Here is a 15,890-nt window from a genome sequence, read left to right as displayed (position 1 = left end):
CCCAAAACAAAACACAATAGAAACATGAAATATTGAAAATCACTCAATCTGTGACCAGAGTGCCACACCATAACAGCTGGAATGCAGTGATTAGCACAGGAATTCCTTTGGTATGCAACTCTACAATAGGATTTTTGTTATTGCACATAAAACTGCATGACATACAAGTCTGAAATGCAAAACATACTTTAGGTGGACAATGACTGACAGTAATATATTTATTTATGATCAGATGTAAAAGATTAGGAGAGTAAAAAACAGTTCACCCATAATTCACGGACAATTCATGGTAACATACATATTATTTTCTATAAACAGCACTATTATCTTCATGTTGAAAGTCCTACATTCAAGTAATTTAACATATTTAAGTCCCAACGGTTACAGTAAAATGCCCATCCCTCCCATACACAATAACACATCCTTCAACACATACAGATGTACAGGTATGGTACCGTACATTGCTGCAACTTCTTCCAGTACGTCTGATAATGAATCCAAAATAGCTGAAGTGAGAACCTTAATATTATCAAAAGCTGGTTGCCATGTGCTAAAGTTTGATGTACAGCTTGAGGTTTGAAACCAGTGGCACACAATAGCCAAGATGACTGACACGTAGAAATCGGTATACATTAAAAAAAGGGGGCAATTGTGTATTTAGACACTGGGGCTTACTTAGAGCATCTCCAGTTTCCCAAGACAGTGCAGTGAGTGGGGGGAGTTTGGGGGACTATTCAACTGCACAATAACCTTTCTTTAATTCAGAGGGATTTAAATTCTCCCTCCCTTTGTATTCTTTCTGTGGTGCATATATATGACTGCCAGAGGGATCAACTATGGATTCATTCATCGACAGACAATGTTGTACAATGAGTACAGCAGCACACACCCCCACACTTATATGTGGTAAAACACATAATTGAATGTAATGGAAGGTATACAGTAGGCAAAGCACACAGGGTGAGAGTGCATAGGTACCAGTGAGTTGCTTGTGCAATGCATGTATATACAGTATATATGTGTGTAACTAAATGAGGGAAACATGCTTATGCCTGTGAGTTTAAATTAGAGGATACAGTACATTTGATGACTTGTATAGACTCAAGGTGTGATCACAAAGAAAAATTACTTAAAATTTAAAATAAAAAAAAGACAATGCATTATTGACTATCCCCCTTCAGCATTGACTATGGTAACGCTGGTATCTTAAGTATCTCCCTTAATTTCCTGGAGTGTATTACTCCTTTTTACACCTACACAGTTTGACAGCTGAGACAGGATCATTCATTTAGGTGCCTAGGAAACATCCTGGTATCATTTTATCTTATCCTCTGATAAAACAAATTCAAGAAGTCATTGTAAAGCCCAAAGCTTTTTATGTTGTTGTTATCCATCCAGTTGAACTTAGACCATATGACGATAAAGGGAATAGGATAATAGTTGATTTCATAGTGCAGGGCTATGACCGTGTTCCCAGGGCAGCCATTGTGTCTTTTCATTTGGTTATCATGTTTTCCAGTCTGGGGTTGATGAAGGAAAAGCCAGCGAACGCTGCCTGGTCCATGGAGTCGATGAGGTTCTTGTCGGCGTGGGAGAGGCGCGGTTTCTCGCTCAGGAACTCTCGGTCAAAGTTGCTGCAGTCACTGGGGGATTTCTATGGGTGGCGGGATTTCAGTTAGGTCAATATCACAATATCAAAAAGCATACTGAAAATAAATGGCATCCCAGATACATGCAAATATATTTACACAAATGGATTTCAGATGCAACATAGTTTGTACAGAAAAAAAAATCAGACTCATACCACTTTTGGCTTGAAAGGGGGGACCACTTCTCTCCTCTCCAGAGCTTGCCAGTTAATAGTTTTGAAGAATGGATGTGCACGGATGTCTCCCACAATACCCAACCTGCGACCGGGCTCTCGCTCAAACAACTGAAATAATGATGAAAAAGAGAATGAGAAAAAGATGACAACTATTTTAATAACAACTCAAATTAACTCCCTGTAATGTTGTGATAAGGAGGAAAGCATGTACTGACATGCAGATATGCATGGTGTAAACAATGTATTGGCCTATATGGGACAAAGTATGCCTGATAATGTAAGTATACTGTTAATCACCAGTTCAATCATGTTCTTGGCCTCCTTGGTTAGCCACCGAGGGTAGTGGGGGGTGTCAGATCTGATGGACTCAAAGAGCTCGTCCTCATCATCGCCTTGGAAAGGTGACTGACCAATCAGCATCTCGTACACCAGCACACCGAAAGACCACCAGTCCACTGAGAAGGTGTACTTTTGCCCCAACAAGATCTGAGGAGAGAAAATTTAATAAGATACATCTGTCGTAGATGGGAAGCACCCAGCTGTTGTTGGCCAACATTGCAGAGAGAAGGCAAGTGAATGATTTAATTTGATCTGTAGACACTGCAACACTTCCTAGCAGCCACTAGGGGGTATACAGACTGTGACAGAATGAGGGACAGCATGTTCAAGTACAGATTCACATTTTAGAATAATAATTCTCAAACAAAATCGCAGAGTAAATATGGTTTAAAGATTTTAATGGAAAAGTGGTGGTATGAAAACACAAAAGGTGCTACCAACCAGGTCCTGAAGCTTACCTCTGGTGCGATGTAGTCCGGTGTCCCACAAAACGTGGTGGCCCTGACCTCTCCAAACACGTTCTCTTTACACATGCCAAAGTCTGCAATCTTTATGTGTCCATCCTTGTCCAGCATGACATTGTCAAGCTTTAGATCTCTGCAGAAAAACACAGAAAAAAATATACACAATGTAATACAATACAATAGTTCTGTTACAGTATATGAAATACTGTTACAAACACTAGTACAAAGTGGCTGTTACCTGTAGATAATTCCTTTTGAGTGGAGGAACTGCAGTCCCACAACTATCTCAGCAGCATAGAATCTAAATGTTGGGATAGGACAAAAAAACGTTTAACAGTTACTGTGACTAATCCCTAATGGTATAAATCAGAATTGCTGCATTATTTGTAGTTTCTTATATGGCATCACAGTGTACTCACGTGGCTCTGTTGAGATCAAAGCGGCCTTTGTCTTGGATGTGGAACATCAAGTCACCTCCATTCAGGTACTCCATTACAAAGAAGAGATGCTCCTGCGCAAACAACATATCATTGTCAGCTCAGTGTTGCAAACATAAAAAACGCATGAATGACAGAGTGACAGAGGATGAGAGAGAATGGATTTAGATAAGGGGGGCTGGAAGGAAGGTCTTCATCAACAACTGGTGGTCTAGGGGTCAGGGAAATGTCGCTCCTATTGCCTCAGCCCAGGTTTGATTGCCTGTCGAGGGACATGTTTTTACAGCTTTTACTAGTAGACATGTCTATAAATGTAAGCTTACTTTAGACTGGAAGGTGGAGTAGAGGTGTGTGAGGAAGGGGTTCTCCCAGGCAAGGGACAGGACTCTCTTCTCGACCATGGTACACTCCACGTCATCATCCATGAGAACGACATCCTTCTTCAGTACCTTCACAGCAAAGTACTGACCCTGCCCTTTTAGTTCTGCCAACAGCACCTGAAGTGTCAGAGCCAATTAGAGTGAGTTGTTTATCAATGTGATCACACCAGCTCCATTCACGTAAAGTAAGCACCCACCCTGTACCTTTTATACAAATAGATGACAGTGTGGCCCCAAAAAAGATCTTCAATATTTTATTGATTAACATTTGAATGATACATATATTGATAGTTCACATGTCCAAGTCCATCATGTCCATAATTCTGTTTATGGATGCATTGTCACAAAAACCTAATGCATTCTATGATACTGTAGGGTGATATAATCCTAACTAAGTAAGCACTGAAATGCCCGGGGCAGAGGGGTGTGGGCTTTGCTTAAAGCATGCATGAGACTCAGTAAAGGGTGCTTAATAAAAAAAACACTGTCCATGACACCCCACGGGCTCTTAAAAATTCTAATGGTTCAAAAATGCATTAAACATTGCAGATGTGGTACATTTCTGTCTGTCTTACTGCCTTTTTCATGATTATATTTGGTAGGTAATGTTCATCTACGGGTCAACATTCACATGTGGACAAATTTAGGAGGAATGTCATTTTTATTTTGCTGTTTTATGTGTGAAGTTTTTGGCACAGGCAAGTTTGTGCAATGCTCACAGTCTTTCAGTTTTGTGTCAACATAATCATGTCATGATACATTTAGAAAAAGGTTTAGAGATGGGGAGCACAAGGATTACCTTGCCAAAGCTTCCTTTGCCCAGCACTTTGAGGAACACCAGGTGGCTCATGGTGAGGCGTACTTTGAGAACTGTACGTGGAGCTGGGGTTGGGCTCAAACCTTCACCTTCACGAGGCTTGCCATTGCTATCTGCTATATACGTGCACATTTGCAAACAGAGCAAATTACATATGCAAAGCTGAATGCAAAGATGCATGCAAACTCATACAACAAAGATTTGAGAACGTAACTTAAGACAGATTATCAACAACAATACTTCATCTATTTTACCTCCAAAGATAGAAGTTGATTGATGAAAAAACCAAAACATTGAACTGTAGAGTATGTTACTATTAACACATTTTACCAGTAGAGTCTGCTGTTGGTCTTTGGACGTCTTGGTAGATCCCAATATCAGGTGTGTTTGGATCAGACTTCTTCACAGATTTCTAGGGAGGGAAAAAACGTTTGTTGAAACATTTTTGACGATTTACATCCATAAATAATAATTTGTACATCATCTTTTAACACAGTTGTTTATATTATGTACACATAGGCCACACAAACTATAATGAATGCAGGTTTTCACTGTACAAACCTGGCTGACTTGAGATAGAGCCTCTGCCAGTAGTTTCTGGTTGATTCCGCACATATTGGCCACTTTCTTCTGACAATAACTATGTGTGTTCATGCCGCAATCTGGTCAGAGTTATGAAAGATGGATTAGTGAAGCGGAGGAGGGGGATACAATGAAAGAGTAAAATATCAGAGCAAGAACAGAGGGCGGGGGTTGGGCTGATATAACACAGTACAAATAAAACATTGGATTCACCTTCACATTTAAGGCCCTGTTTGTAGAGACCCCACAGCAGACTACCACAGTGATCACAGAAGGTGGGGCTCTTGTAGTTATAGACCTTGAAGCGATGCGGCATATCAATCTTGAAGCGCTCTTTCTGGAACTACAAACACACAGAAATCCATTAACTCCACAGAAAGCTGCTATCTGATAATTAAAGCGGAGAGACTAAGCACTGCTTTTGAGTGACAAGTAGAGTCAATATTCAATCAACACTTTAGCACACATGTCAATTGATTTGAATAAGAATATGATATTAACATTCCCTGTAAACTTGGGCATGCTCTGTTTGGTTGAGTGGGTTTTTAGAAAAAACAGAGAACAGTGCAAGTTGTTTTTTAGGCAAAACATATTAACCAAATTATTGAGTGAATTTTATAATGGTGAATAAAGCAGGGCAAAGTTGAACCGTAGCTGGGAAAATAAATGAAAGCTATTACTGTAAAACACAGTGGCAGTTCATCGTCAGTATTTGATCTAAGGTCATGTTTTGCATGCAAACTTTTCTCACCACAGTGTCTCGACTGTTGGCTGCTGTTCCAGTGCACCTTCCAATGATTATTTCGATGCATTTCTTGTGGATTGCCGCATTGCATTCTGGGAGAAATAAATGATCAAATATCGTTGTAATTATGATGTGAAGATTCATTGAAGTTACAAAATGTGCAAAAGGGCAAAATGTGATAGAAATGCAGATAGCAGTTAGGGAAACACTCACGTCTGCACTTGTAACCTTGTTTGTTGAGCCCCCTGTGTTGGAGAAAAGATAATTAATTAAGTGTTTTAATGTGTTGACAGAGCAAAATGGGTTTTTTTCCACTGGTGGAAAAAAGACTGACATGGTTTTCTTTACTGTGTTTGTGGTTATAACAGTGATATACTGTACCTAGCATGAATAACAATTTCCAAGCATGAATGAAAGTTTACAGTCTCCTTAATTAAACAATCACCAAACTACATATGTAAAAAAGCAAGAGAGACCTGATACCAGCTGAAACAGCAATGACTCAGGGTTTTTATATTTGTTATCAGCATAACGAGACTGAAACTTCACGCTGCATTAAAAAAAGGTCCTGAAAATAAGTGGACATGCTGTTGAACACACTAAAGACAACATCAGACTTCCTCCTGTTTGTCTCTCTCTCATACTGTACTTTGGAAAAGAGGGGAGGAGTTTGGCTTACAGGTTAGAGCTGCTGACATAGTATGAAAACAACATGACAGCCTTGTGGGATTTCCCTAGACAGTGACTCACTCTCACAATAGAAACCCTGCTGTGCTAACGTTAACATTATTAAATAATCTAACATTACTACACCCCCTGAATTTGTAGCGGTTCTAGGAATACGAGAACCGCTACTAATTGGTCTTTTGAGGAGCAGCCATGGGGGGCTGGACTTTTCTTATTGGGCAACTGATGTTTTTGTCTCATTTTGTAACCAGAAAATATACAGTGGGTGACAGAACAAATGGTGTGTAATTATCACAGCTGTGCCCCTGGCATCTTAATAAAAACACAACGCTGAATTCTAATAATTAGACATCATGATCAAACAAAATAGGATTAGAAATAACTTCCTTAGTATCTCCCTAGAGCTGACATGCACTCAAAGCATACTGAAGAGAAAAGTGAAAGTTTTGATATGCTAACCAGCTACAGTACACAGACCTAACAGACACACAAGCGTGACAGGTGTAACGTAACAAAGGCTGGCATCTCACCAGAGGAACTCTCTGCAGACGGAGCAGAAGGTGGGCTGGCCAAAGAAGGTGGCGCAGAACTCGTGGTTCTTGATAACGTGAACTTTGGGCTGCTTGAAAGCTCCTCTCCTCCTGGTGAGAGTTGTGAATCCATCTTCAGGAGGAACCTTCACTGATGGCTGTGACGCCGCTGAGGGAAGACATGAATTTACACATAAATTTAAATGTAAAATTGCTGTATTTTTTATTAAAATCCAAAGACTACAAGAACAAAGCAAACATATTTGTATTCTTGTTAGTATTCTCCAATTTCTAAAGACAAGTAAGAATGACATTAGGGATGCAATGGGAGTTTTGTTTATTTATCTAACTACCTGATTTCTTTTTACAACCTAGACACAAGCTTTATTGATCCTCCCAAAATGACAACATTTCAAGCATTATCATAAATCAGCTCTAAAAGCCAAGGAGCATTTTGTCAAAAAGCCCTCTTAGCTAGAGAAGGAAGCCACAGGCGCTGCTGCTAAATGGAGGGTAAACATAGAAAAATACCCTCCTGGATAAGCGGCTCCGGCTGACGCACGTCAACAGGGTGGGGTCAAAAGTCACCCAGAGAAGGCAGTGAAAGACGTGTGAGAGAGGTAAACAAAGAAAACAGAAACTCTGGAAGACAACCAAAAGATAGGGAGGGTGGGTGGTTTAATGGGAGGGAGATAAGATACAAAAACTGAGCAGCCTTAAAGAGACAATTGACAGACAGGGAAAACTGAGGGAGATTCATTAATTTCCTCTCTGCCATTCTACTGACAGATGTTTGTGTTTGGACGGTGCTTCGGTGAGCTGAGCCAAGACAGTGGGAATGGGAGTGAGAGAGAGAGAGAGAGAGAGAGAGAGAGAGAGAGAGAGAGAGAGAGAGAGAGAGAGAGAGAGAGTGAGAGGGTAAGACGGAGACAGACAGATGAGGCAGACAGCGTTGAGGGCTGCTCACACGCCTAAAAATACTCTGGGTTGCTTTTCAGGAAACCTGTGGAGTGTGGAGGAGTGAGCTGATAGAGTAGGGGGGGGGGGGGGGGGTTGTCCTCACAACAGAGGACAACCCCCCCCCCCTGTCTCTTTCCGACCCCAAACAGTGAAACCCGGCTGTGCCACTCCCACACAGAAAATCCCTCTGAACAGAACCAGTGTGTAAATCTCACCCAATCTTGCACCAAGTTGGCAGACAGCTAGGACTGCCATGGGTTAGCTTCCCTGCCTGGGGTGGTGATCAAGCAACTGAGTAAAACACTGCCAGTCAGCACTGCTCTGCTTCACTTCTGCCTAACAGCTGAAGTGAAACCAAAATAGGTTTTTGGAAGATAATAATGATAGTAATATAATTAATATTAATAATACAATAGAATATTTTTTGGGCTTAGGCTGCCAATGGTGGATATTTTGTGCAGCTATTCAATATATTTAAGAATATTCTGTGTTTCCCTTTCATTCTTGACAGGCTAGAAGAGATTAAAATATAATAAAAACAGACTTAATATTCTGTATGTGTTTGGCTAACTCTAACTCTAAAATAGGCATTAACACTTCTTTTAACATATGTTGAGCCATTGTCTTTGTTGCAGTCACTATCTTAGTGATACAGCAAGTCCTAAGGCCGATTTCCTACATGACCTCGAGTCACTGTAACGCTGTCTAGATAGCCACACCTGCCGTCACCTGACAAAGTCATTGTGAAATGTAGATTAAGCAGTAAACATTGACAGCTTGAGGAAGGCAGTAGCTCCAGTGCAACTCTACACTCCTCTGCAAGACCCACACTAGTTAACATGGTATGCTTTGGTTGTGTGTGGCAAATGCATGGAGATTAGCACTATATGGAGGATCCCTGCTGCCAGTAGAGGGCATTATATGTCAACACTGGAGCACATTATTTTCTGCGGGTGTCCATGGGAGAGGGAACAGGGAGGGGGAAGGGATTTTTCCCCCCCAACAACTGGAGGCAGGCTATCCTCTTTCATGGAAAGCACCATTCCCTGGTGGTCTAGTGGTTAGGATTCGGCGCTCTCACCGCCGCGGCCCGGGTTCGATTCCCGGTCAGGGAACTCTGTTTTAAAGACCCTGTGAACATACTTCCTTGAATCAACTTTTTACTTTAAGCAATCAGCTCCTCCTACGAGAACTCAAACTATCTGGTGAAGCACTTTGGTTATTTCAAAAGAGAGATTGCTTATGTGTCTGTGCTTTTCTTATAGGAACTGAGCTGTGTTTAGAGGAAAAAAGTGATCACATATTTCACATGAATAGGATTTAGAAATATTTGAATATAAAGGTGATGACAGTTAAGTGAGGTTGTTTGCTTAAACTGCTAGGCCACTGTCAATAAAATCTGAACAAACCGCACCCACTCAGTCCTGATAAAGCAGATCAGCTTTTTGATAAACTCTTTGCTAAACCCCTCATAAAAAATACTTATGGTTTTGTTGTTGTTGTTTATTTACTCATAAATATACAGGGGCTTTAGGATAAAGCAGTTTTACCTGCATCATTGTCCTCCAGGAAGAACTGCACAACCATCTGGACCCTCCCAGAAGGTTGCAGGTCCATCCAGAACTCGACACGGCCAGTGGTCTTGGATTTCTTACAGCGTTCTGCCAGTACAGACACGCCAACCGTAGCCTTGGCCAATGGCTCCTCATTACTTTGCATGAGGACCACTTCTAGGACACGCCCCTCATAGATGTGAGCATCAAAACTGGACTTCCAAGCTGGATACATGGTGGGCTTCCTCTGGACCAGGGTCTTTCCTCGCTCTGTGAAAGAAGACTGGGATCAACTTGGGGGAACTTGGGGGAACAAAACCTCTTTTCCTTTTCCCCTCTTTGTGGAAGTCACTGCAAAGGGATAGCTGCAGTACACCACTGGAGTCGGTAGAAAATCAGTTTTACTTATGGACTTTGAAGCCCAGCAGATGGTGGCGGTTAGATCAATTAAACCCAGAGCGCATGGCCTACTTATTGTGCCACTCCCCTGTCTAGATGAAGTGATAACTTACATACGTATGTGCATTTGTACATACCTGTGTTGACAGACTCCTTCATCTTGATGGCACATATGGGAGGGTCAGACTGAGGAGGCAGAGCGCCCACATCATAAGTATTGAAGGTGATACGCAGGAAGGGTGCCATGGTGACCAATCACCCAAGCCTCCTATAACAGACAGACTGGCAGTTAGTACTTCTCCCACAGATATATGTTCATCGTGTACCCGGATTGCTTAAGTCCTATTCTTGACACAAGAAGGAAGAGAGTCAGTTTCTAATAGTGTCCTCAGATGGGAACAAGAGAGGAAGTAGAAGTTTCCAATTTAAAACACGACTCAGAAAATCCACATTTCACATTTCCAAGAAAAACAAAAGTGACAGTGATAGGAAGAAAGACAAACAGACTAAACTATAAACATTGGAGCCATGTTACTGTTTTCACATTGATTTTTGTAGTGATTTTTTAATGATTGATGACTGATTTGTTTGTCTATTCCCAGTCCCTGATTGTCTCCACTTAGTTGGCTGTATACATTACATTTGTGTCCGGGTCATTCTTTTTAAAAAGAGTTTTGGAGCAAAACACCACAAACTGCTAACGCTGGCACCAGACTTTCTTGCTGGTTACGCAGTACCATTTTATGTTATAGGAGGAAGTGCTGGTTATCTTGTTTTTGCAGCCCTGTTTGGTTAGTTTTTAGTATTACATTTCTATTAATGTAAGATTGAACTTCATGGTTGATCCGAATGCTTTCACTACTCTACGGCTCTGAATACCCTTTCACTGAAATCATTGTAGGTTTTTTTTTTTTTTTTCATTGATAATATCTTTAAAAAAATCTTTTTAATCTAGTACAACAAAATGTCCGAAGGCCACATTTGGGAATACTGTCATGCTGTTTTTTGTTGTGTTCAAATAAACTAATTCACAGATTTTGCATTACTAAAAATGTACGCTTGCATATCAAAATGAAAAAAGTCAATTCTACGCTGAAACAGAAAACACAGCTTGCAAAGTGCCTACCCCCTTGCTTCACTTAAGCTGAATTACTTCACAGACAAATTTGTTCAGCTTAGCTTTGCATATGTTTCATACACTTCCTCTCAAAGGGGTTCTTGTGGGGGTCAGGTCTCATTTAGACATCCCTGAGTAATTATAAAAGAGTTCAGTAGAGTCTCAGAGTACAGCATAGAGTTAATTAGTGTTTTCTTCAGAGATACAATTATCCAACAAGAAATGTTTGAAATAAATAAGCACACATTCATTTTCTTCCCAACTTTTTTTCAAAAGTGCAAAAGATCAAGTTGTGAACACTTTCTTTGTTTGCGGGAAACATTGCTGCTTTATGATAACTATGAATAGCAAGTATACACAGTAGCATACTGTGTATAAAGCCAGTATATTATAATTGTTGTAAGGGGATCTTTTGGGGAGGGGGGTTTGTTTATCTGAATATTTTCCTGTAAATATGGATATGTGGACATAGAAATGATTTTTAAAAAAAAGCTGCAATCTTGTCAATCTATTACACTGTCACTGTCCAGTAAAGGAAAAATACCACAAAAAAACAAACAAACTGTGTTTTCATCTCTGGAGTGTTTAGTAAAATCAGTTCAATAACCCCAAACAGTCTTACTGTGAAAACAATAGCTGGAACTCGCCCTTCAAGGGGTCTTGTAAGAACAAAGATTAAGGGTCAAGTTTTCTGAATTCAGGGGAGGGGCAGTCGAGCCTCATGTTGTATAAGGGATCTGTACTAACAAACACTTAGTGAACCTTTTTTATGTTATCAAATCACACAGATTCTATGTCACAGCCTAGCAGGACACAGAGGGTATATTCGCCTACATTCTTATTCCCAACACAGCGATAAAATCCCACTGAATTCCTCCAAGAATTTCCACACAGCACTCTCTGTGAGCTTTTAAGTTCCTTTACTTGATCGGTTATAGCTTTAGTCTCCTGCCTTATTAACATAATCTTGGCTTAATAATAATGTCAGGGACAGTAGAGCTGTGATCTGAGGAAAACAGCATCACATTTTAAGTACACTGATGTTTATCTGCTCTGTGAAGTGACATTTCTGGGCTGTAATCTCTAAAAGCAAAATGCACATGGACATGTCATTCTCTTAAGCTCCTGGGCAGGACTATAGCCTCCTTGTTTGTGCTTGAATGATTAATCATTCATAGGGAGACAAGTTATGTTTGCATGCTCCTTTCCTTTTAATGAATGTCATGAACTATACCTGCTGTGATATACAGTATTTACATGTATACTGCTCGTCCTCCAAACATATACTATACAGTAGCTACATTGCGCTTTGGTTGCATTCAAATCACATTTTCATTGGTCTTCTGAATGAAACTTTGAATGCAGAATTATGGAGACAGTAAGCATGATGTTCTTATACTTCCTGTTACTGCAGTAGAAGAGATTTGGGGGGAGAGGAAATCTCCTTTTTTAACATTCAACAGAGTTTTTCTTAAATCCCCAGAGGGAGCTGCTTTAACAGTGCAGGAGGTATGTGTACCCACGCTGGGCAGGTCTCAGGTGTGAATGTGCTCTACTGTATTCCTGAGAAAAACCAACTCACTTTACTGACTGACTTTACATTAGTCAATATATAGGAGCGCAATTTAAAAAATAAAATGTAATTAAAATATATTGAATTATGGGAAAATGTATTTAAATGATTAAATCAGATTAAATAATGGATGAGAGGAAGGAAGGAAGGAAGGAAGGAAGGATGGATTTCAATATTTCACACATCTTAAAAACTGTGCCTCAGATTTCATACATGAAACACAGTAAAATATAGTTGTGTCAAATTATCAATGTCAATTCAATATCATTAGAGGAGACTCACATGGAAGAAAGCACATAGCCTCCATCAACTCCACACAGGAACGCCCCTCCAAAACACGACCTGGGTCATGACAGGGTTTACTAAAGAGCCATCAAGCTCCCCATTTATATTCCAAAATCACATATCCACACTCAGGTTCAAGAGGTGTCAAGATAAATTATATGATAAACACTTTAAAGGGTGTTTTTTCACATGATCACAGCACAACAAGCAGTACAAAACTGGACAAATTGAGAGGACTGTCAGCATACTCAAAGTGAATGTGTTCATGGAAGGATATGAGAGCTTATAAGTTTACAGAAGTACATAATGTGAAAAATATGGATGGAAAGCTACAGAGCTGCATACGTGTGTACAGAAAATGTGTTGGTATGCACAAGAACTGTAAGGAAAAACAGGAAAGCTTGTCAAAATATTTACTTAAGAGATAAAGCTACAGCGATAGAGAATGCATATCCTTAGCTACATCTTCTCCATCTGTTAGAAAGGTATATTTTAGAGATTGTGATTGTTCAGCTGTTTTCCCTTGGCAGGAAATAAGCATCCATACAGATGTGAAAACACAGGAGTTAATGTAGTTTCAGCAGCGTCTCCGCTGGGCTGAGAATGACACATCTGTCGTTGCTGCTCAAGGCTTTGACTGACCCTGCGAGCCTGCCGAGGATCTGAGGACTCCTAAACAAGTGACTGTTTCTGAGCGAGGTCAGGAGGGTTGAGAAACTATTAGAGCTCTCAAAATACTGCCTGCGCACACACACACACACACACACACACACACACACACACACACACACACACACACACACACACACACACACACATACACACAGAAGACACTCACAAGCGCACACACCTATAAAAACAATATTAATCAAAGTCATGGAGTTTGACACACAAACACAAATAAAAATAAAGACTTTTTCACAGTCCATTCCCAATTTCCTCTCAACTTTACAAATACACTCCTCTCTTATGTACACACACACACACATACATACACATTGCTACATTGAAAAAGAGAGCTTTGTTTCCCCAGAGAGAGTGGAAAAAATGAGCACATTCAATTGGGGAAGGGGTGGGTAGAGGAAAAGAGCAAACGAGGGAGGAAAAGAAAAAAGATAGACAGGCCAGTGGACATGAGAAGAAATCAGACTCAATGATAGAACCAGATTGGCCTTCACTTTATCCAGCCGCAATGAAGTTCATTTCCAGGAAGTTGGATAGTTTTTTTATGTGTGTGTGGTATTTAGTTATTCTTAAGTCTTTAGTTTTTTTGTGCTGGACTACACAAAGGAATTCATAAACTATACACTATCTGGAAGGCGGCACTATATGCGGAAAAGACATGCCAGTAAGTGCCACTTGACTTGATATGGTAGTCTCTCATCTTCCGTCATCAGCTTTGAGGAAGTTTGTCTATTCCCACAACTGTGCGCCTCCAGTAGGGAAATAAATAATTTTCTACCATTTATGACAAAGAAAATCATGAATTCATCACATTAGAGAAGCCTATACCATGTTTTGCATCTTTGCTTAAAAGAATGATTAATTTCTGTTGATCTACTAATCGATTAATGGACTAATTGTTGCAGCTTTTGCTTTGAAACAACATTTAAAAACAATGTTTAACGATGGCTTTATAAAAATGTATTCCTACAGCAGTTAATCATTTGATAAACAGGCCAACAGAATGCCATGTTTCATAAATTAGCTAATACGTTAAGTAGATGAACATACAATGAGCGAAATACCCCTCAGCTGTTCCGACATAAATCTAATCTTTTACTACGCTACATGCATTTAAACACAGTGATGGAGTAAGAGATGCATGACTGTCTACATGAATAAGGCTATAATCAACGTCGAACATCAACATGTTCAGTGACTCACCACAAACACTGCAAAGGGTTGGTATGCACTAAATTGTTGGAGATGTCATTAAGTGGAAGCAGTGATCAAGCAGGTCTAGCAGGTTGAGGAGCTTCCTTATAACTAAGACAGAGACATTTACACAGAGAACTGAAGTGTCAGCCACATAAAACAATAATTATAGTGTTACACGCGTCATTTGTGCTATTAATGACACCACCTTTAATGCTGCAAGCAGAGTCGAAGTTAATTTTAGTAATCCTTTATTAGTCAGCTGTAAAACCAGCAAAACAGAGGGATTCAGAGTGTTGTGTGATATGATTATGACATAGGAGATTTACAGTACAGCATATTTTTCTTTTCTTTTTTGTTGTTGTTGTTGTCTTATATTATCACGACAACTACTGGACGGACTGCCATGAAATTCGGTGTACATATTCATGTCATCTTGACTAGTCAAAGGAGTAAAAGAACAGTAGTTAATTGTAACATTAACAATAGCGACATACCTTTCATTGTCACAGTAAGTCAGTGATGACAGTGAGTGAGAAGGCACGATACCAGCGCACTGCAACTGGCTCATCTACATTTTTAATGAATGATGGCTGGGGTGTCCCAACGGTTTAATAGGCGTACCACATAATGACACTGTCCATGGTTTGATTCCTGGCTGGTGTACCCATGTTGCATATCATACCCTCTGTCTCCCCATGTTTCAGGCTCTCTATACTTACTCTCAAATTAAGGCAAAAAGACCAAAAAAAAAGAAGAAAAAAAAAAAAAGATGATATCTGAGTTCAATCTGGTTGCTCTGGTTTCCGAGTTGTGGTATTGTGTATGCTGGCTCACTGTCAGAGCAGCATAATGGCTTAGCGGGCCACTTGAATGAAAGAGAGCCATCGTTAATGATATCTGTAACACCTGTGCTTTGCCTGCTCGGATGAGTCAAAACTTCTATTGAGAAAAATGACCTTTCTTTACCTGGATCCCAAGTTTATGCCTGCCTGAAACACAGCAGCATCAGAAGCACATCTCCAGTTGCAAATTACGTCTACCTTGGTGACAGAACAAGACCTGGAGAGATGAAAACTGGCCTGACAGAGAGCTAAATAAAGCCACAAGTTAAACTGGGACACAGGTAACAGATCAACTTGTTCTGAAAATTCCAATCTTACAAAAACTAACCACGTGCGTGTCATAGCGATTTCAAAGTTACATCATATTACTAAAAATAGAGCTGTCAGTTATGAGATCACTGTGAGAATATGTCAGGTTTGGAGGTTTCTAGCTCACTTGATGCTACCCTGAAACCAAGATGAATTGTTTATTCG

General features: G+C 40.1%; 1 protein-coding gene and 1 non-coding gene across 2 annotated transcripts in view; one reads left to right on the top strand and one right to left on the bottom strand.

The window, feature by feature from the left end:
• Nucleotides 1-217: 217 nt before the first annotated feature.
• Nucleotides 218-15,890, bottom strand: part of LOC134004259 (protein kinase C delta type-like) — a 20,352-nt gene continuing 4,679 nt past the window's right edge. Inside the window, exons 2-17 of the mRNA XM_062443481.1 lie at nt 9,856-9,986; nt 9,317-9,589; nt 6,807-6,975; nt 5,803-5,834; nt 5,596-5,681; nt 5,058-5,187; nt 4,824-4,924; nt 4,593-4,674; nt 4,245-4,378; nt 3,389-3,562; nt 3,048-3,139; nt 2,867-2,929; nt 2,623-2,761; nt 2,123-2,311; nt 1,805-1,933; nt 218-1,654 (exon numbers count right to left, since the gene is read on the bottom strand). Coding sequence (XP_062299465.1) covers nt 1,496-1,654; nt 1,805-1,933; nt 2,123-2,311; nt 2,623-2,761; nt 2,867-2,929; nt 3,048-3,139; nt 3,389-3,562; nt 4,245-4,378; nt 4,593-4,674; nt 4,824-4,924; nt 5,058-5,187; nt 5,596-5,681; nt 5,803-5,834; nt 6,807-6,975; nt 9,317-9,589; nt 9,856-9,964 — 2,061 coding nt within the window. The 5' untranslated portion in view covers nt 9,965-9,986 and the 3' untranslated portion in view covers nt 218-1,495. The remainder of the gene's footprint in view (nt 1,655-1,804; nt 1,934-2,122; nt 2,312-2,622; nt 2,762-2,866; nt 2,930-3,047; nt 3,140-3,388; nt 3,563-4,244; nt 4,379-4,592; nt 4,675-4,823; nt 4,925-5,057; nt 5,188-5,595; nt 5,682-5,802; nt 5,835-6,806; nt 6,976-9,316; nt 9,590-9,855; nt 9,987-15,890) is intronic.
• Nucleotides 8,810-8,881, top strand: trnae-cuc (transfer RNA glutamic acid (anticodon CUC)). Its single transcript has one exon. It is a non-coding gene; the product is annotated as a tRNA-Glu (tRNA).

This window comes from Scomber scombrus, chromosome 3 (genome assembly GCF_963691925.1).
Source record: "Scomber scombrus chromosome 3, fScoSco1.1, whole genome shotgun sequence".
NCBI classification, from domain to species: Eukaryota; Metazoa; Chordata; class Actinopteri; order Scombriformes; family Scombridae; genus Scomber; species Scomber scombrus.
Note: the sequence above shows the minus strand (reverse complement) of the source record. Positions and strands in the feature narration are given on the sequence as shown.